This window comes from Maylandia zebra, linkage group LG17 (genome assembly GCF_041146795.1).
Source record: "Maylandia zebra isolate NMK-2024a linkage group LG17, Mzebra_GT3a, whole genome shotgun sequence".
In the NCBI taxonomy this organism is placed as follows: domain Eukaryota; kingdom Metazoa; phylum Chordata; class Actinopteri; order Cichliformes; family Cichlidae; genus Maylandia; species Maylandia zebra.
In genome coordinates this window covers 5464710-5486301 of record NC_135183.1, presented here as the reverse complement: position 1 = coordinate 5486301, position 21592 = coordinate 5464710, and the positions used below count along the sequence as shown (strand labels likewise).

Genomic DNA, 21592 nt, shown 5'->3' with positions numbered 1-21592 from the left:
CACAGAAAGACACTTCTGTGGGAGATAAACTAAAATAGTTGTTCATACCGAATTTTTATATTTAAAAATCAGACTTAGGGAAAAACAAAATGTTCTGTGTCATGAAACTTGCTCTTATTACCTGGTTAAATCACCATGGCAACTTATGGTGAACACACAACCTGGTTGAGAGCAGGTTGTGTGTTCAGGTTTTCAGTTTAAAATCAGCTCAGCTTTTTTTAAATTTTACCATTCTCTAAGCTGTCGCTACATTTGCAAGTGACTGCAGCATTAATCTTCTATTTACAACAGTCTTGCATTTTACTATTTTATATTTCATGTTCTTAGATTTTTATCACAAATTTAACCACCATCAACATTGAAAAGAAAGAAAAAGACCTTCTAGTGTTTAACATGGACATTAATTGAAAATAACTAAAAGGAAACAATAAGATGGGAGCTCAGTCACAAAGCCCTCCTGGTGTTTTACTATATGATTGTAAATATTGGTCTATTTCTTTCTGAAAAGCATAAAAATGAAGTTTAAACTGTCTAAGAATACAAAACTTTATGAGAAATATATTTATTAGTTTTTCATATTCTTTTACTTTGTTAAAACAAAAGCATAGTCCAACATAATTTCAGAGCTACTGTTTAATGTTGATTTACACAAAAAGACCAAACTGGGTAACATGAATCATTTAAAGTACAAGCACACGACTTTTCAGACATTTTTCAGTGGCTTGGCTGACTCGAATGCACCATCTAGTGTTCAAGAAAAAAATAGAAAAAAGAGAAATAAAAGTAGACGGAAACAGAATAATAAACATTTTATGTTAGACACCAAACTAATAATTACATATATGTGGTTTTGAGACACATTAGCTATTATAAGCATATAAATGCTGTGGTGTACTTTGCTGTAAACACCCAGAAAGCTGTAACCTGACCGTTTTTCAACAAATAAAACATTTTTAAGTTTGAAATAACAAAACAAAAAAGGGATTCTTATTCTGTAGTAGGTAGTAGTAAACAATATGCAAAAAACAAAACAAAAAAAACAACCTTAAGAATAAACACAAAGAGAAATTATCACTGTTAGATGTCATCTGCTTCTAGTTTTGATTTTGATTTTTTGACTTCATAATTACGAGAAATATCAACTCTATAAGCAGTCATTTAGACTGGTTTAAAAGCCTATCGCAGCGAACAGATGAAGTTAAACATCTCTGAATCATTTTTCTTGAACCATTTATGCTCTCCTCCTGTCTCCATGGCTACAGACATGCCACACCGTCCAGCGTGATCCTCATTGGCCCAGTTCTCATAACAGACAACCCGGTCACTGACCCACAGCCACAGTTGAAAAACACAGCTGAAGCGCAGTCCCAGCCACACATACGGTGTGGTGGCGTTCTTCACTTTCTCCTTCACTAATTCTTCCTCTTCGGAATTTGTGATAGAGACCAGATCATGATGGTGCCGCTGGCAGTAAGTTAAGGCCTCATCCCATTTTTTGTTTTCTTTGATCAGAATGAAGTTTTCTGGCATGAACAAACACAGGATGGTCGGTTAAAAGGAAACAAATCAGGACAAAAACAAAAGAAAAAGAATTTAAGCATTTTCTGTTTCAAATCTTTACTCCTCTTGATTTACCCGTGGTAAAATCATTAATGTCATATGACTTGTTACCCAGAGTATACCTCGACCACCCCAAGTTATCGAGAAGATTTCTTTCTTTCTTAAGAATTATTTACATGTAAGTTGCATTACAGGCCCTCACTGACAGAAACTAATGTGACTAATGTGTCTTAAGTTCCTTACAAAAGAAGTCTGCATTAAGCGTCTGGGGTATACCTTTATCTCCATAAAAGCTTGCATTATTTCGCTTTGATGATGACTTCTTTTCAATAAGAATAAGAAAGATTAGTTTAGTTTGAATATGTATTCCTCGAGTAAGAAACATGACAGATACCAGATGTGAAAGATGCATTTTTGCAAATCTCACCGTCATCATAGCAGAAGAAAGGTTTACTGGTGTTATAAGTAATAATAAGAGTTGGAAATATTTTTTACTTTCCTGATGTAAGTTTTTCCAATTTAGAATTTTAACTTTTCCTAATTTGCTTTATTAAAGTCCTATTAACTAAAATCTTTCATGTATGAGTGAGCCTTTAAAAAAAAGGGAAAAAAACTGGAGAATTCATAAACAAGTATTATTATAAACTAATATGACCCCTGGTTCTTATAAGGTTCCTATAGGGAGGCTGCATTATGTGTCTGGGGTATAGCTCTATCTCTATAACAGCTTGCATTATTAAGCTTTATGATGAAACATATACCAGCCCTTCATGTACACTTTTTCAGTGAGAGAAGAAATATTAGTTTAGCTTTAACATTTATTCCTCAGTAAGAAAACTGACAGAAACCAGATGTGAAAAATGAATCTTTATAAATCTCACCATCACCGTAGCAGAAGAAAGATTTTCTGGTGTTACAATCATCAGCTTTCCATTTTCCTTCTTTGTTAAATTCAGTCATCGCACATTTCCTGGTGCCGCTGTCAGTTTTAGACAGCTCTTCAGGTAACTCACCAACATCTCTCCAGTGTCTGTAAGAGTCATTACTCCCATCTGACCACCTCCAGGTGTCTCTGAACAGGCCGATCCATGATCGTGGTTTATGAGAACTCTTAAATGTACTGACTGCTTCCTTTAACTGTTCTGCTCCACTGGCCAGGTCTGTGTGGTTCTCTCTGCAGTAGCTCTGAGCCTCACGCCACATTTTTTTATTGTCAATGAAATGTAGTGATTTGTTTTGTTCTGTGGAATAAAGAGAAAGACAAGACTCATAAGAAATGTACATTTCTATCTTTAAATGTATCTTTAAATTGATTTTCTAAAGACACAACTTAAAATAGCTCAAAACCTTCAAAACTAAACTACCAACATTATGGGAATAACCACAGCTGTGACATTATGCTCAGGATGACTTTGCTCTGTGTGGCAGAGAAACAGTTTTCTAATCAAAGGTCTGGTATGAAATTTTGTGTAATGACATTTGGCACCACGAGATGGTTCAGCAAAGCAAATAAACAGTGTCCTGGTGTAACATGAGAGGCAGAGAAAGCACCGTGGGAGGACAGGTATTCAAATGAGCAGGATAGCACACAGGGGCTAAAACACCAGCAGCCAATTATCGCATCTTCTCATTTTCATTAGAGATGAGCTGTAGATATGTTTAAATATAAACACTTTGTTTAATTAATACAATTATTGTCAAATATTCTCACCATTATAGCAGATAAAGCGGTGAACATGAGAACAACCAAAATCCAACAACCCACCAGAGCTGTCAATCACTACACAGTTCTCAAGATATCTGCCTCCATCATTAGGTTCACCTGCACTCCATTTCACGTCTTTATCATTGAACTCCACTCCTGGCAGAGACCAGTGCCACCTCCTGTTTTCTTTTCCTGAGATGCTGTACAGCCCAATCCAGGCGTTTCCTTGATTCTCTGTAGAATCTGTGTACAGTGTCTTCATATATGTCATGTTAGGCACTGTGGCCAGGTCTTTATATCCTTCTCTACAGTAGCGCTGAGCTTCGTCCCAAGTTTTAGGCTCTTTAATAAAATAGTATTTATAGCCTTGGCATAAAATCAAGGAACACTGACCTAAAAACACAACAACAACAAAAAAAAAACCACAGGTCATTCAGAAATCTACTGATGGCAAGTTTTGTGAGCAGTTCACAGAAACCCTGCACTAATCTGAAGTGATGCAAATGTGCAGTTTTTACTGTTAAACTGATCGACTTACCCATCAGCATGAGCAGAAAAAGCCTCCGGTGCATATTTCCTCTGTTTGATGAAACTAAGATTTAAAAGACAGATAAACAACCATCAAAGTTAATATAACTGCACCACTTTCACAGATAATAGGGTAATATAGGTAAGGTAATATATGAGTAAGAAAACATAGTTTATTTTGCACTGTAAAAAAATACATTACACATGAGGGGAATAGCTACTTTAAAAATGTTTTTGAGTCTTTTGAAAATCAGCAGAAATACAGAATAAGTACTGTAAGTTTAATGTAAAGCCAGTGCTGAGCTAACAATGTAAATTGAGACTGAAGTTTGAACTTACATCTGATTATTCTTCTTTCCTTGCTTCAGTCCGATGCCTCTGCATGTTGTGTTAAAGAAACCTGCACTCAATAAAATGTCTCTGCTTCAACAAAGATCATTCTATGGACTCATTTAAATATTCCAACAAGATGGTCATAACAGAGGTAATATAATACTAATATTTACATAATGTCAAACAAAGAGAGGGTGTTATTTAAAATAATTTACTTTAACAACATGCTTCCTTCTCTCAGAGGTATTTATATATAATAAAACTTATAATAAAACTAAACTAACTGCATGTCTTTACTGTTTGCATTTTGAAGGTTCTTTGGAAGGTTCATAAACAAAATTAGACTACTGAAACAGAACTTAATGAGCTACACAAATCAATAGGAGCTATGATGTAAGGTATGCACGTATGCTGAGATGCAAGTGTTGTAAATGCAACAAACAACAAAGAGTAAAGAAAAAGCAGTGCAGGAAGATTTATAGTCTGGGAACCAAAGGCCCAGTTGGCACTGATGAACCCTGCTGCACCCACCAGATCTGAAACACTTTAGAGAAGGTTTAAAACAATGAGCAGGGTTCATCACAGCTCTCCCAAAAAAGAAAGGTCCCACAGGAACCCCCACAAAATCCAACTCAGCAGTTTTTCATATCCAAAATCAGGGAATCTCCATTAACACTCACACTGTCTCATCACTCCCATACCTCAGCAGCTGGATCCTGGAGGCAAATTATTGGAGGCAAAGACCCACTTCAGTTTGCCTACCAGCCTGGCATTGGAGCGGATGATGCCGTCATTCACCTCCTACATCGTTCCCTCGCTCACCTGGAGACCGCTGGAAGCACTGTGAGAATCATGTTCTTTGATTTCTCCAGTGCCTTCAACACCATTCTTCCCTCGGTTCTGAAGGACAAGCTGGAGAACTCTGGAGTGGACCATCACCTCACTACCTGGATTTTGGACTACCTCACCGACCGACCACAGTATGTGAGGACTCAGGGCTGTGTGTCGGACAGGGTCGTCTGCAGTACGGGGGCCCCACAGGGAATGGTTCTGGCTCCGTTCCTCTTCACCATCTACACTGCAGACTTCTCCCACAATTCCACCCAGTGCTTCCTGCAGAAGTTCTCTGATGACTCTGCAATAGTCGGCCTCATCACTGATGGGGACGACAAGGAGTACAGAGGTCTGACCCAAGACTTTGTGGACTGGTGCCAGCTGAACTACCTCCAGATCAACGCCAGTAAAACCAAGGAGCTGGTGGTAGACTTCCGCAGGCACAAGCATTCTCCACTGCAACCACTGAACATCCAGGGTATGGACATTGAGGCTGTGGACAGCTACAGGTACCTTGGTGTTCATCTGAACAACAGACTGGACTGGACTCATAACTCAGACGCCCTCTACAGGAAAGGGCAGAGCAGGCTGTACCTGCTGCGGAGACTCAGGTCATTTGGAGTGGAGGGCCCACTCCTGAAGAAATTCTATGACTCTGTTGTGGCTTCTGCTATCTTTTATGGTGTGGTCTGCTGGGGCGGCAGCATCTCTGCTGGGGACAGGAAGAGACTGAACAGGGTGATCCGAAGGGCCAGCTCTGTTCTAGGATGCCCTCTGGACCCAGTGGAGGTGGTGAGTGACAGGAGAACGGCGGCTAAGCTGTCATCCCTGATGGACAACATCTCCCACCCCATGCAGCAGACTGTGACAGCACTGAGCAGCTCCTTCAGTGGGAGACTGCGGCACCCACGGTGTGGGACGGAGAGATTTCGCAGGTCTTTCCTCCCCACTGCTGTCAGACTCCACAACAAAGACTTTAACTGAACAAACACACACATCCACACATGTGCAATAACACTAAGTGCAATAATCTTTTCTGGCATCGTTGTATTTTTACTCAGTTGTATATAGCATTCATATTCTATTTTTATCTTATTGTATATTTTTATTCTATTTTATTCTACTGTATATAGTATATTATTTTATTCTATTCTGTACAGTTGTGTACTGTATTTATTCTTATTGTATTCTAATTTTTGCGTCATAACTTTTGCACTGTCCACTTCCTGCTGTGACAAAACAAATTTCCCACGTGTGGGACTAATAAAGGTTATCTTATCTTATCTTATCTTATTAAAAGAGTGTAAGAGTGTAACACAGTAAAACATGAATGGGAAATGACCATATGCATCATATTCCTAAGTCCAGAATTGATTGTGTAATTATTCAGCCCTCATGGAACAACAAATACAGAGATTCCACATGCACACAAAGAGAGCAGAACCTCCGAATACCCTTTCAATAAAAATCGAATTTACTCACAAATGTAGCTGGACCCACTCGACCTATTGTCGACAAATTCTAAGCAGTCATTCGATTTCACATTAACCACTACCTTTGTAAGTCTGAGCAGACACACCATGATTCAGAGGTTGCTCAGCAGAGGAGGAAGAAACTTTCCTTAAATTGATATCCTCTGTATTTGCATGATGTTTGCCTCAGTTTGAGTCTGAGGGTTTGACTGAAAATGAAAATATATTCATGTTTAAGTTAAATCAGTGATATATAATGTTTTAAAATTTGAACATTACAGTATATACAAGTCACATATCAAACTCAAAACATCCAAAACAAATTTTTGTCATTAACAAACTACAACATTTTATTGAGTAAAAGTTCATCATTCAGTCTTTAAGGTGACAAATATCCAGAATTAGCAAATATCCAGAAGGCCTCTCTTCTCTTCAATAATAAGTTGTGGTTTTAACACCTTGGGGGTCATTGAACATGTTCAATGCAACCAAATCGTAAATACACAAAATCCTGTTTCATATCATTAAACTGAGCAGACCCTGTATAATCGCACTTTTGTGTTCATGTATTTTCTGTTTCAGTGATAAACTGAAACTGTTCCACATGTATGTGAAATGTACATGATAGACAGACAGACAGACAGACAGACAGACAGACAGACAGACAGACAGACAGACAGACAGACAGACAGATAGGTATATATGGTTAATGAGGTTTACTCCCTGGAGTGAGAAGCTACTTGAGCTGGAGTCTGATATTCCATTACAGGTGTGTGATTGTACTACTGAGTGTGGGGTTTTCTACAGCAGCAGAAATATCCTGCACATTACTTTGATTTAGATCTCATCCAGTGTCTGTTTCAGATGCTGCTGATCCACACTCTACCATCGGTCTCACCTCCTTCATGGACCTCCTGCTTCAGCGAGGCATGCCTGGTGTCTAATAAGCTAAAGGAGTATTACATGGTGGCAAAAGTCCTCTTCAGCTACTACAACTAGTCTGCTATGCTACAGCATTAGATCCTCTGAAACACAAAAATATTCTCATTTCAGCCGTGTGGCCTTCGTCACGCCATGAACCAATCTATGATTGGTTTAAAGGAATCACATGGTAAAAGTCTCTCACTAATCTCATATCCATCATCTTAATGATGAGAAAAATTATGAATCTTACAACAGAGTAGTGTGCTGAGGGTGTCAGTTTTATCATAAACATTCTGTATTTTCATGTATATCATACAAGCTTGTTCACAAAAACTGTTTTCAGGCAAAATCCTCATTCACACCAGAAGGTGTCATTGTGCTCAGCACTGAAGTCGCACACGTCTCTCTCTGAGAAAACGCCTTAGATAGACTTCCCCTAAGAGTGGGAAGTCTAATGCTCAATACCAGTAAAATGTAGGGTGGGAGGAGAGCTGTGTTTAGCCTCATAATAGTGTTTGGCTATCTAATTCTTCTTGTTTGTTTAAGTGCTCTCTTTGTGTGTCCAGTAAAGGTTGACCACCGGTGTATTTAAGCACACAAATAACTCATGTTGTGTTGAAGTTTGTGAACTGTTTAACAGGCGACGTCTTTCCACTGTGTGGATGAGTAAAATACATCTGAAACATCGTTCAGTTTATTTGAACAATATTGACAAGATGATCCCTAACTGTCTGAGCTCCTTAAAATAATAAGACGGGAAGTTGCTCCAGTATCAGCACTCAGCAATGCTTCAGTCTCTAGAGTGTGCCAGTGTCTGCAATGCGTATTGTTAAGCTGCTGATAACAGTGGTTGAACTCAGAGATGAAGGTTAGTCTTTCTGTTTTTCCAGTTGGAGTTCAGATCTGGACAATATTAAAGCTTGTAGGCTCTCCCAGTTATGGAGGGATGGTACTTTCTTTCATTAAATCTTGATCTCACTACTTTCGCTCTGTTTTAAATCCAAGTGTGATAAACAAGAATTGTTTTAAGCTGTGAATCATGCAAAGCTACTTTAGAGAGTCCAAGAATAAGAACATATGAAACAGGAAATGAACAGAAGAGGTCCAATTTAAATAAAAAAAATCTCTCTAAAACCAGTGTATCAGTAACTTATGACGAGAGGACGCGAAGCAGTATTGCTACATCCAATAAATGCGCAGTTAAACTGAGGAGTTCTTTGTCTGTCAGCATTAAATCCGAACTTTGAAATTTTTTAGCAAATTTGTTGATTTGAGACATCAAACCAGACAATATATTTACACTCACTCAGTATTTCTGATTGCTCACCACAGTATCCAGACCGCTGATCCACAGATTCCTGCACAACAAGAAAGAGCAGGTAAGTGTTGTGGCAGGTAATAAACGAAGCCGTGATTTTACTCACTGCAGTAATGCAGCAACCCAGCACTGACTGAAGCTCAGCTGCTCAATTAAGTAGTGGCTCTTAACAAGGTGATCACAGACATTTGTGTGATTAAAAGCTCTCATAATGAAGTTTATTCACTGGGGAGGAACGTTAAGAGCACAAATAATGTTGAAAGTTTTCCATGGTTTTATTTAAATTTTGTTTATATCTGTGTAAATGATTGTATGAATATTTTCATAAATCCTTCAGGGATGCCAGCCCGAGCTTAAAGCCACTCTGCCTCAGTAATTACAGTGGCTTGAACTTTTCCACATTTTGTCACATTACAGCCACAAACATGAATCAGTTTTATTGGAATTCCACGTGAAAGACCAACACAGTGGTGTACACGTGAGAAGTGGAATGAAAATCATACATGATTCCAAACATTTTTTACAAATAACTGCAAAGTGGGGTGTGCGTAATTATTCAGCCCGCTGAGTCAATACTTTGTAGAACCACCTTTTGCTGCAATTCCAGCTGCCAGTCTTTTAGGGTCTGTCTCTACCAGCTTTGCACATCTAGAGACTGAAATCCCTGCCCATTCTTCTTTGCAAAACAGCTCCAGCTCAGTCAGATTAGATGGGCAGCGTTTGTGAACAGCAGTTTTCAGATTTTGCCACAGATTCTCAATTGGATTTAGATCTGGACTTTGACTGGGCCATTCTAACACATGGATATGTTTTGTTTTAAACCATTCCATTGTTGCCCTGGCTTTATGTTTAGGGTCGTTGTCCTGCTGGAAGGTGAACCTCCGCCCCAGTCTCAAGTCTTTTGCAGACTCCAAGAGGTTTTCTTCCAAGATTGCCCTGTATTTGGCTCCATCCATCTTCCCATCAACTCTGACCAGCTTCCCTGTCCCTGCTGAAGAGAAGCACCCCCAGAGCAGGATGCTGCCACCACCATATTTGAAAGTGGGGATGGTGTGTTCAGAGTGATGTGCAGTGTTAGTTTTCCGCCACACATAGCATTTCGCATTTTGGCCAAAAACTTCCATTTTGGTCTCATCTGACCAGAGCACCTTCTTCCACGTTTGCTGTGTCCCCCACATGGCTTGTGGCAAACTGCAAACTGGACTTCTCATGGTTTTCTGTTAACAATGGCTTTCTTCTTGCAACTCCAAAAAGGCAAACTTATGGCTGTCCTATGGACAGATTTCCCCACCTGAGCTGTAGATCTCTGCAGCTCGTCCACAGTCACCATGGGCCTCTTGGCTGCATTTCTGATCAGCGCTCTCCTTGTTCAGCCTGTGAGTTTAGGTGGACGGCCTTGTCTTGGTAGGGTTACAGTTGTGCCATACTCCTTCCATTTCTGAATGATGGCTTGAACAGTGCTCCGTGGGATGTTCAAGGCTTGGGAAATCTTTTTGTAGCCTAAGCCTGCTTTAAATTTCTCAATAACTTTATCCTTGACCTGTCTGGTGTGTTCTTTGGACTTCATGGTGTTGTTGCTCCCAATATTCTCTTAGACAACCTCTGAGGCCGTCACAGAGCAGCTGTATTTGTACTGACATTAGATTACACACAGGTGCATGCTATTTAGTCATTAGCACTCATCAGGCAATGTCTATGTGCAACTGACTGCACTCAGACCAAAGGGGGCTGAATAATTACGCACACCCCACTTTGCAGTTATTTATTTGTAAAAAAATGTTTGGAATCATGTATGATTTTAAGTTCAAGGGGGCCAAATACTTTTGCAAGCCACTGTATTACAAAGAGTAAAGCCAGATTTACTGAACAGAATAGATATTTTTTCACACCGGTTTTGAACTATTTCCCCTCCAATCTCTACGTCTGGACAATTCTGGTTCTTTTCTTTCAGCAGTTTCGGCATCTTCCCCCAAGGATGATACGACTGTCTTTTTCTGCAGCATGTGCAAGACTCCAGATTTTTACAGTTTCCAACAAGGATTCTGCTGGGGTGTAAAATTTTATTTATGATGAATTATTTGTAATCCTTGAAATTTGATAAATTAGTGAATCTTGAGTCAGTTCTGGGGAACTGATTTTGGAATCAAATCAAACACTTTCATGAAAATGATGAAAACTTTAATTGTGTTTGTGTATTTGTGACTGTAACATGTCATTTCACACCAAAACGTGCAAGTGATGGGCCTTTAGTTTCCCGTCACTTGCATTTAGGATACAAAAGTCTTTCTGAACCAGGAGTCAGTGTTGTGTGTGACACAACCTGGCAGTGTCCGTGTGCACACACTGGCTCTGTTTCTTATGAGAGTTTGGCACTATAACTTAATATTTTGCAATAAGGGTTTTAAGCCCACAGCCTGTTTGCACAAGAATGTGCACACATTGTGTGGGCAAGAGCAAACATAGAGAGGGGTTATTAACATCGGAATAGGTGCCAAGAATACGTCTTAACTTGCTGATTGTTTAGGAATCCTGTTCTTGCTCAATATCACTACTTGAAGAGTCTCTGTTATCGTTTCCACTTGAGAAAGTTGTAATCTCCACAACTTTCTGCGCAATTATTCATTAAACTGTTCAAGGATGCAATGAATAATGTTCTCTTTGCAATAAACACTGAGAAACCAGCAGCTTCCTCTGAGCCAAAAACCTCCCCAGCTGCATCGGTATACCTAAACCAGCTGAACTGTAATCCCTGAGATATGCAGGAAAGCTGTAAGAAGACCACAAACAAAAGGACCAGCAACTAGTGGCTTGCCGCTCACACACCCAGTTTAGTTAGTGAAGCTAGTGAGCAAGCTAACCTTAGAGGGCAACAATGTGCACTCTGACACTAAGCTGTAGGCAGGATGACAAAAACAGCAAGACTGACACGCAGGGACAGATTTACACCAAAAACAGTTTTCAATCCTTTGTATCCTGCACTGGACTGAAACGAGGAGGTGGGGGAGTTTCACCCAGCTGGAAGAAATTAAACTATCTAAACTGTTACTTGTATGCATCAGCCCTCAAGAAATACACAGAGACCAGGCAGAGGGGAAATCAGTATGATGGTTTTGGAGAAAAATGCTGCTGCTTACTGTAATAGTTTAATCAGAGCTTTTCTTTTTGTCCTGTTTTGTTGTAAATCTACGTAAAACATGGCTGCACACACACTGCACCACAAATTCTTTTGCACATTAAAAAACCAGCCAGTTAAGGGTGCGGGCTTGGGAGGATTAAGAAGCTGATGAAAAGGTTCTTGGCTGCATTATCAATCAGGGACATGCTGTTTTGATGGGCCATGTCTTTGCCCTTAGACTACCAGTATACCCTGTAGTTGTTGCTGACGTCTGAGGGCTTTTCACGGTACATTAGTCATGTTCTAATAAATGAGTGGCATTGTGATGTGTGAGGGATGAACATCCGAACTTCCAGATTCACCTGGCCAGGTGCAGTGCTCATTTGGCACACATTTGGCCATGGCACAGACTCAACAAGGTGCTGGAAACAATCCTCAGACATTCTGTTATTGCACAGTTGGTGGAGAGTTGTGGGTTGCACATCCATGATGTGAATCTTTTGTTTCAGTAAATCCTCAAGGTGCTCTGTTGGACTGGAATCTGATGGCTGTGGAGACCATTGTTCTGGAAACCAATTTGGTATAATCTGAGATATCCCCTACACCAGCAGTCCCCAACCTTTTTTGCCCCACGGAACGGTTTATGCCAATATATTATAACAATGTTTTAAAGGTGTTGTGGATAAATACAACAAAATAAAACCAGTACTGGTACCAAAAAAAGAAGATTTATTCATAACAGACAGGAAAAGACTCAGGGAAAACGAGTTAACGATAAAAATAATAAAAAATAAAATAACGGTAAAAACCAATAAAAACCCAGAAAACCATAAATTTCACACCAGAACATCAACTCTCGCACCCCAGTGCCAAACGACTCCGGGGGTTGGAGACCGCTGCCCTATACCATTGCATCCCCACCACCATCAGGAAGCATGGATCCATGCTGTCATTTTTTTTTATCCCAAATTCTGACCCTACTTTTGAATTTTGCAGCAGAAATTGACCAGACAATGTTTACCCAGTCTACTACTCTCCAATTTTGGTGAGACTGTGTGAACTGTAGCCTCAGTTTTCTGTTCTTAGCTGACAGGACACCCAGCTGCACACAGTGTGGTTTTTTGCTGCTGTTGCTCATCTGCTTTAAAGTTCCATATTTGGTGCATGTAGAAAGCCTTTTCTGCACAAGTTGGTTGTAGTGAGTGTTTATATGAGCTACAGTTGCTTTCATGAGCTTGGAGAAGTCTGGCCATTCTCCTCTGACCTCTGACATCAACAGATATTTTCTGTTTTTCACTTTCTGTATCGTGTGGAAAATCCCAACAGGTCAAAAGTTTCTGAAATACATATGCCGCATTATGTGGAAAATGTACCAAGTATGTAGGAATGTAATATAAAATGTAATAAATACATTTTCGTGGGAGTACTGTGAGTAATATGGAGACATGACTAATGTTGGAAACACACTTACAATGGAGCACTGACAGCTAACAGAACCAGTTTTAATGTGTGCATGTGACTGTTGCTTTAAGACAGATGTGAAATATGTTGAATCTGTCCTTTAATCCCGACTGGATTGATTGGTTAAGGCAACGCATTCACTTTTATCTCAACTCTGAGTGTTGGATTAAGTGTACAGTAGAACAAATACCTTGTTTAATGTATTTTACAGTTGTAGCACATAGACAATTAACAGCTCAAATCGCTGCCAAAAGAATATATCAGAGATTACTGAATCAAAGGCTGGTTGCTTTACCTCATCTGGGCCTTCTAGAAAACACCAGAACAGGGATCAGATATTTAAAACAGATCCAGGCTTTTCTGATTAATTACAAACTTTTGTAGGACAACAGAAGTTTTGTATGGTTTTGCTTTTTATTGGCAATAGAAAAAGACAAAGTACAATTATAGTGCTGATACAAAAATTAGCAAACCTGTTGTATATAATGAAAAAATAAAGTGTATGTTTCTCTCAGAGATGCACTTTGTATTCACTCACGATTCAAAGCTGAATAGTACAATATCATATATGTTTTATATACATTCATTTTCCCCACAACCGTTCTAACATTAACGTCTTAATGCCAAATGTATCTTATCTGATATATACATGGGTGTCAAAAAATAATTTGAATTTTCTGACAGTTATTTATGGTTCAGCCTTTAAAAGGATTAGGATACAGTATTTTTCTGTATTGGTGAACTGTCCACATGACCAAAGGATGATATACGATGTCTGACAGTTCGTTGAAGCATCCGCTGTCCTCTCTGATCTTCCTTTTCTCGCTTAGCCATCTGTAAAGAGGCAGGAGTTATGATGATTCATGTGCATAACCTGTGAAAGTGTATGCCATTTTAAGAGCATGTTGTGTAACTTCTTACGCATTAAATCCAGCCTCCTCATCTCCCTCTGCACCCAGTGATCATTTGGATTGGCACACACAGGTTGTTCCCTCTTCTTCCACTTAAACCTACACATATGAGTATCGTTATTAAAAATCTGTGGATAAATGGGGATCAGTCACTTCCTCGGTCTGTGCCAAGTCATTATGATGGAATTTGACAAAATGTGCCAAAAGTGAAGGACTTCACAGTTGATACTCACAAAACAGCTCTGATGTTGCAGTCCCCATCTGTTTCCTGCATAGTGTAACTGACAAGGTTTCTCTTCTTTTTTATCTCACGAACGTAGCCGAGGCAGCAGTTGGCATACGAGCCTGGAGAGAAAGTTAAAGAGAATTATGATCAAATAAACCAGCCCACTGGAATTTGACCGTTTTGATGATTTGAACAGATCTGAACGTCTGCCAGAGCAGCCCAGGAAGATTCCCACATCCCCTTACTTGGGGATCTTTTTCAGGGTCTATTTCAGCAAATTCACCGCTCACCCCTCTCCTTAGTTTTATTGTTGTTTTTAGCTGACTTTACCTTAACCTCAACATCTCTGCCTGAACTGACGCTGCTGATTGAGAATTCCTCTGAACAAAGCCAGCTTGCACAAATGCTGAGAAAATACGATGTCTGTAGACCTGTTGCACTTGGCAGCAGCTGCAAATAATTTCACAGCATGCACTGAAAAAAAGTGAAAGCACTTGAACATGAAAGGGCTGGTTTTACATGAAAAGTATTTGGATCCTTTAGGAATCTTTACTTTAATCAAAGTAGCAATACTACAGTATAAAGGTATCAATAGTATTTAATCAGATAAGTAGTACTCATTTCAAAATCATACCCACATTACTGGTTCATGATTAATGTCTGTGTCCCTCCCTTGAATGTTGCAGCTGCATCAAAGAAACAATTATTTTAGACATAAACATACAGTACTTAATAAAATGATTTTGTTTTAGTCCAACTTTACTTTTCTTTTATTATTCAATTGTTTAAGAATTTTTTTAGAACTTCATTTATTATTTAAGTCCTCTGTACATGTGACAGCTGTCCTTATGTCCTTTTTAAAATTCTGCAGATTGCCACATTTAAGTGATCTGTAAAAGTAAGATGAGTGAATACATGTACATTTAAAGTTGTGATAAATGGCTTTGAACAGAATCTCATTCACTGAAAAATTGTCCTCACAGCTTCAAAGAGATGTGGCTTCAGGAGCTGTGGTTAAACGAAGACAGGGCATAAAAAAAAGCACTCAGGTGCATATTTTCAGTAATTTGCTTTGTCCAGAAAATGCTTTTGAGATACCATGAAGAGCTGCATGGTTAAACTTTTGTGAATTCTCTTAAAAATACATTTTTTAAGTGGAAATGTTAAAGTAGTGATTTGAAACCAGACAATTCTGTTTCACTTACCTTGTGCCAGACTCAGGTACGTGCAGAGGAAGAGCAGCATGAAAACAAAAGCATGAAACTTCATGGTCGCTGCTGCTGTTCTTGTGTTGCAGACTGCACAGAAAGTTAGAGGCAGAATCTATCACCCCCACTGTCTTGAAAATGTTGGGCAAATATATAGTTTTTTCTCAAATCCCTCCCTCAGAGCTATTATGAAAGAGCACAGAGGGAGGGATTACTTTTTGTTTCTTTAGCTGAATCAACACAAAAAAACCCAAAGATAACACAGTTTGACATACATAAAGAAAGAGTTATTAGCTAAAAAAAATAAATAATAAAAAATATTTATATCAGCAAGTGTCCCCTTTAAAAACTGAGGATAATCTAGCTGTCATGTGAAAGGCTAGCTCAATTGTTTTGAAAGAAGAAATATGACCCAGTTCATCAAAGGTCCTAAACATGATACTGGAGTCGTGCAAGGATGATGAACTAAATTGAGGGGCATTTTTTAAATGTAAAATATTGTATTTTATTTATTTATTTTTCCATCCATTTTTGTAGTAGCGTATCTATTTCAGGCACACAAAGGGACCGAAGCTTAGGTAGACCCTGGAAAGGTCGGGGCTAACGTAGAGACACAAACATTCTTGTTCACATTTACACGGCTGCCAATTAACCCAACATGCATTTGGAGTGTGGGAGGAAGCCAACATGACATCCAGCCATTAATCAAAAGACATCAGTGTAAATTTGGGGAAGCCTTTGAGCTGCAATCTTTGGGGATTCAGAGAAGAGCCAGTAGCACCAGAACAACCGTTAACACTATTAACTTTAATACTTGGACAAACATTTAGAGTCACAGATTATACTACATAAAAAGACAGAACATACAGTAACTGTGGCTGTGGAAATCTGTGGCTTGTCCCACATAAACTGAGAAAGTTACATTTTGAGCTCCATCTAAATTTTTTCACCTTTTTATCTCATTTGTATGTACAAACTGTTTCCATTTAAATCCTCATTTAAATAATTATTCAATAAAATTAATTTTTAAGTCATAGTGATCAAAAAGTCTTTCAGCAGAGAGAAAATCCAGTTCACACATTACACATAAAGAACTTGTCTGGCAGTACCTGTAGTCTGGGTTTGATGGCAGGTAGGGATTTCTCCAAAACCAAACGCTAAACAATGAATGTTCATTAGATTAACTGAGATCCAGTCACTCATTAGAGCTTTCCAGCCACACATACGTACTTGTCAATATATGTGGCTTTGTTGTCAGACTTCTCTCTTTTCCCTTTTGACTCATGGAACTCAAAGGTAACTGGATAAACATCATTTTAAATATTATGTTTCCATCCAAGTATGAAAGTTTTTAATACTTGGAGGATTTAAGCCTTGTCTCCACTCCTATTGATGCTTTACTTACTCAACAGCTCACACAGTGAATTGTGATATAATAAAGGTTTTACCCTGGTCTATGAATGCAAATGTTTGTAAATAATATAATTATTTATTTATATATTATTTTATTCCTTAAAAAATGTCCAACATACGTTCACAGCTATAATGATCGTAATTACTGATTTTATACGTAAAAGACACGTGGCAACATGATGCATTTAGTGGATTTTATTTAATTTGTTTATTTAATTCATTTAATGTACATAATTCACCTACTTGCTGCACATAATGTCCCCCTTGTATATATTCGTTAATGTATATAATGCTCTTCTCTCCCCTTTTGCACAGTCGAAGAGCGAGTCAGGATACATTTCACTGCGTTTTGCATTTGACAAATAAAGAATCTTGAATCTTTAATGGCTCGAGTGCGCCATCTAGTGTTGGTGTGAATTACTTCTTGCAGAAAATGATCTTGATCATCTGTACAAGTTTCTTACTGCTTGAAGAAGAAGAATTAGAGGATAAGAAAGTACAAGTAGATCTGAATCTAATTCAGATCTACTTGTACTCTCAAGTCCAGTTTTCCTTAACTGGCATAAGATATCCTTTTATTGTTTGAAAATGTAAATAGAAACAAAACACTAAAGCTATTCTGTTACACCTGTATGCAAAAAACGCACTGCACCCAAAATAATTTGCAGTTCAGCAATTCTGATCTTTTAGTTTAAACTTTTAGATGAACTTTAAAAAAAAAACAAATAAAGTATTTCAAGTAATATTCCAAAAGTAATTTAAAATGCAATTTTATGCAGATTTCAAAAACTCTTTGGTTCTGAAAAAAGACGTGCAATATCAGCACAAAATAATGTTTAAATTTAACAACTTAAAAACAGAACAGGTTGGAGAAGGGACTCTTTTATAATTAAGGCTTAACATAAACATAAACAAAATTTTAAATATTAGATAATACAAGCAAACACAAAATGCAGTTTCTAAATATACCCAAACCTGCATGCAGACTTCCCATGTCTCAGTTAAGGTCAGAGTTCATAACTCCACGAAAAGAAAGAAACTGGGCAAAAATGGTGTGCATGGCAAAAACCACTGCTGAGCAAAAGGAACATGATGGCTCATGCCAGTTTTGCCAGAAAACATCTTCCTGATCACCAAGACTTTTGAGAAAATGCTCTGTTGACTGACAAAGGTTTACCTCTTAGAAAGGTTTGAGTCCCGTTTCATCTGGCGTAAAAGTAACACAGCATTACAGAAAAGGAGCATCATACAAACTGTATAATGGGGTGGTGGTAGTGTGATGGTCGGGGTCTGTTTTCCTCAGGACCTGGAAGACTTGCTGTGGTAAATGGAACCATAAATTCTGCTTTCTACCAAAATCTCCTGAAGGAGAATGTCCGGCTATCTGTTCATGACCTCAAGCTGAAGCACGGTTCTGTAGCATGCCAATGATCCAAAACACAACAGCAAGTCCACCTCTGAATGACTTAAGAAAAACAAAATGGTAAATGGACTGGTTTTTATATTAGTGCCTTTCTACTCTGAGCGCTTTACACAACTTGCCTCATTCACCCAAGCACTTTTTCTAGGCTCTAAGCACCTTCTATCTAACATTCACAGTCCGATGGCTGCATCAGAGACCAATATGGGGTTTGTATCTTGACCAAGGATATTTGGCATGCAGCGTGGAGTAAGGTATCGAACAACCAACCTTCCGGTGAGTAGGTAGGTGACCTGCTCTACCACCTGAGCTACAGACACCCCAAAATGAAGACTTTGGAGTGACTTAGTCAAAGTCCTGGTGTAAATGTGAGACCTGCCTCTATGACATTCATTTAACCTCTTTCTAGATAAAGTATGGTGGCAGGACAATAAGACTTGGGCCGCAGTCTTCTTTACACAAGGTCCTTCAAATACAGCGTTTCCTGCTGATGCCTTGTGTTATTGTTGGTAAGTGATTTGATTCTGTCTGCTTTTTATTTTGTGCCCTAAACCTGAAACAAATAAAATGTTGTTTTAAATTAATCTTACATTTCAAACAGCTATTTTCAGAAAATTAAATGCAGCAGATGTGTAGTTCATGTTTTCTACTCAACTTTACTGATGATGTTTTAGTTTTCTGCTGTGTTTAGCTGTTCTTTGTCTTTCAGTGTTGGTGGTTATCTTAGTTTGGCAGAAGACATTCACAAGTGAAATGAATAAGCTCTGGCTGCTGACTGGTTATATTCTATAACCAGGCTAGTAGATTATGTATAGCATATTCAATACTATAACCTATAATACTAGAAGTGCTGGATATACAAGTCTGGCCTAAGTCTTCGGGCAGAAAGACTACCAGGAGTTGAGTTCACTGTCTTTAATTAAGCTCCACAGAAGAATTGGTTACATCAGAGCTTCCCATGTGTAATCCAAATGTGGTGCAGCCATACATGAACTTATAGTTGTAGAAGATACAGTATATGCGAATATGAGCTTGGATGTAGGTTCATTAACACACACGTCATCACACAAAACCGTGTTACAACTGTGATGCGCTGCTGCTGCTCCTTCAGTCTCTCTCCCTCAGCTTGCGCACATGACCACTGATGAGCTCATTGCCTTTGGGTGCGCTTGATTCTTTCCTCTAGACATCCTGAGGCCAAGTCAGCAGGGAATTTTCTGTATGACTGGTGGTGACTAAGAAAAAGTTCCCTCTTTGTCTCAAAATATGTATTACAGGGGTGGGGAGATCCAGGCCGCAAGGGCCAGTGTCCTGCAGGTTTTATATGTCACCCTGGGTCAACACACCTGAATCAAATGATTAGTTCATTACCAGGCCTCTGGAGAACTTCAAGACATGTTGAGGAGGTAATTTAGCCATTTAAATCAGCTGTGTTGGATCAAGGACACATCTAAAACCTGCATGACACAGGCCCTTGAGGCCTGGAGTTGGACAACCCTGGTATATTAGGATTTCTTTCAAAATTTGGCTTTTGTTGCATCTGCGAGCAATTTCTGAATTGTTTAACATAGATGTAGTTTTATCTTATAAGCTACTTAATAGTTTTGACTGTTGACTGGAGGTAGCACTTTCTACTACAGCTCGGTAATAAAGCGGTAATAGAAGAGTAACAAGGCAAAAACAAGAACATAATAATGTCGTAATTTAAATGCATGCCAATAGATGTATGTAATTCCAAACATAAAAAGGTTTTTAAAATTATACAAAATAAAGAAGAAAAACTAAAAAGTACAAGAAAAGGGTGCACTGTAAAATATAACTTGTTGTTTCAACTTAAAAATATGATGTAAAGGGCTGCCTTAAAATTTTAAGTTAATTCAAGAAATAGAGTTTGTTCTTGTAACACAACTAAATGTTATGTTGATGAAAAATCACATGTTGTCTAAACTTTTGTCTTAGTTTAGTTGACTGCGATTTGTTAGTCAGTTCAACTCCTTTAATTGTCATTAAAGTTGGGAAAAATTGGGAAAACCCTTTCAGCTAAATTAAAATAATCTATTGTTTAAACTCTTGTCATAGTTCAGTTGACTTGGGTTTTTTAGTTAATTCAAATACTTTAGTAGTTCTTTTAACTTAGGAATCTATTTTAGCTTAACTAAAATTATTTGTTAGCTAAGTTGATTTAAGTTTATTAATTAACTGAGCTCTTTAAGGTAGCTGTGTGAACTCATAAATCAGTTTCATTTTAATTATCAGGGTTGATTGACTGGATGTAAAGAAAATGTGTATTGAACATCTTAAGTATTTTTTTTTTAGCTTTCCAATTTCGTCCATTTCAGCAAAACTACCTGTTAGGTTTATCTCAGGTTTAAATATCTACATTCCTTTAAATAAATTTTCTGTTGTTTACAGAAAAAAATAAAACCCCACAGATTCCATTAAAGTGTATCTGATCATTGCAGGCAGAAAGTTTGTTTCAAGAACATGACAAGACAATTACTCATGAGCACCCAACATTCACCATTTATTGTGCCATCTTAGTCATCTGAGAAACAGAAAAATCTGTGACGTAGCTCATCAGGCTCACAATCCATCAAAACTCATAGGTTGCTCCCTGTGAAGCAATAAATTTGAACTGGGTCTTGAGCCCAGTTTGGGTGAAGACAGATTGGGTGATTATTTTGCACAAGTTTGATTAAATTCTGACCAATACTTTAGGAGCAGTAGTGATTCTTGTGAATTGCGGACAGCTGGTCAACCGAACCCTCACCATGGCATGAGCTTATCAGACTTTCAACAGGATGAGATAAAAAACTGCTGTGTTAAAAGTAACAACATAAAGTCTGCATTAATGTAATGTATCAACGGGACACTTGCCATTTTAGAAAAGTTATTCTTTACATTTGCAATATTTTTAAACTTCATTGTGCTCAGTCACACCTGTTCGCATAAAACTTGAAATATTAAAATAGTACAAAACCTTTGATAAGTGACAGTAAAGATCAGTTTACAACAACTAAGACATCAAACTCTTGTATTTGTCTTCAATTACAATTGCAACAAATTCCACAGAACCAATTTCTCTGAAATGCTGCCTGCTTCTGAAACATTTCATAATATGAATATTTCAGAAACATTGGTTTGACTCTGCTCAATTGCAAAAC

The 21592-nt window shown here is 38.3% G+C and overlaps 2 protein-coding genes across 2 annotated transcripts; both read right to left on the bottom strand.

Moving 5' to 3' along the window:
- Positions 1-653: 653 nt before the first annotated feature.
- LOC112436289 (C-type mannose receptor 2-like) lies at positions 654-3602 on the bottom strand. The gene is made up of 3 exons (XM_076875858.1): positions 3272-3602; positions 2442-2801; positions 654-1523 (listed from the first exon to the last, which is right to left on the bottom strand). The coding sequence occupies exons 1-3, from the start codon at positions 3534-3536 to the stop codon at positions 1177-1179; spliced, it is 972 nt and encodes a 323-aa protein (XP_076731973.1). The 5' UTR covers positions 3537-3602; the 3' UTR covers positions 654-1176.
- Positions 3603-13645: 10043 nt separating this feature from the next.
- Positions 13646-15727, bottom strand: LOC106676255 (C-C motif chemokine 25). Its single transcript, XM_014412526.3, has 4 exons — positions 15593-15727; positions 14395-14506; positions 14172-14260; positions 13646-14084 (listed from the first exon to the last, which is right to left on the bottom strand). The coding sequence occupies exons 1-4, from the start codon at positions 15654-15656 to the stop codon at positions 14077-14079; spliced, it is 273 nt and encodes a 90-aa protein (XP_014268012.3). The 5' UTR covers positions 15657-15727; the 3' UTR covers positions 13646-14076.
- Between the last annotated feature and the right edge of the window lie 5865 nt (positions 15728-21592).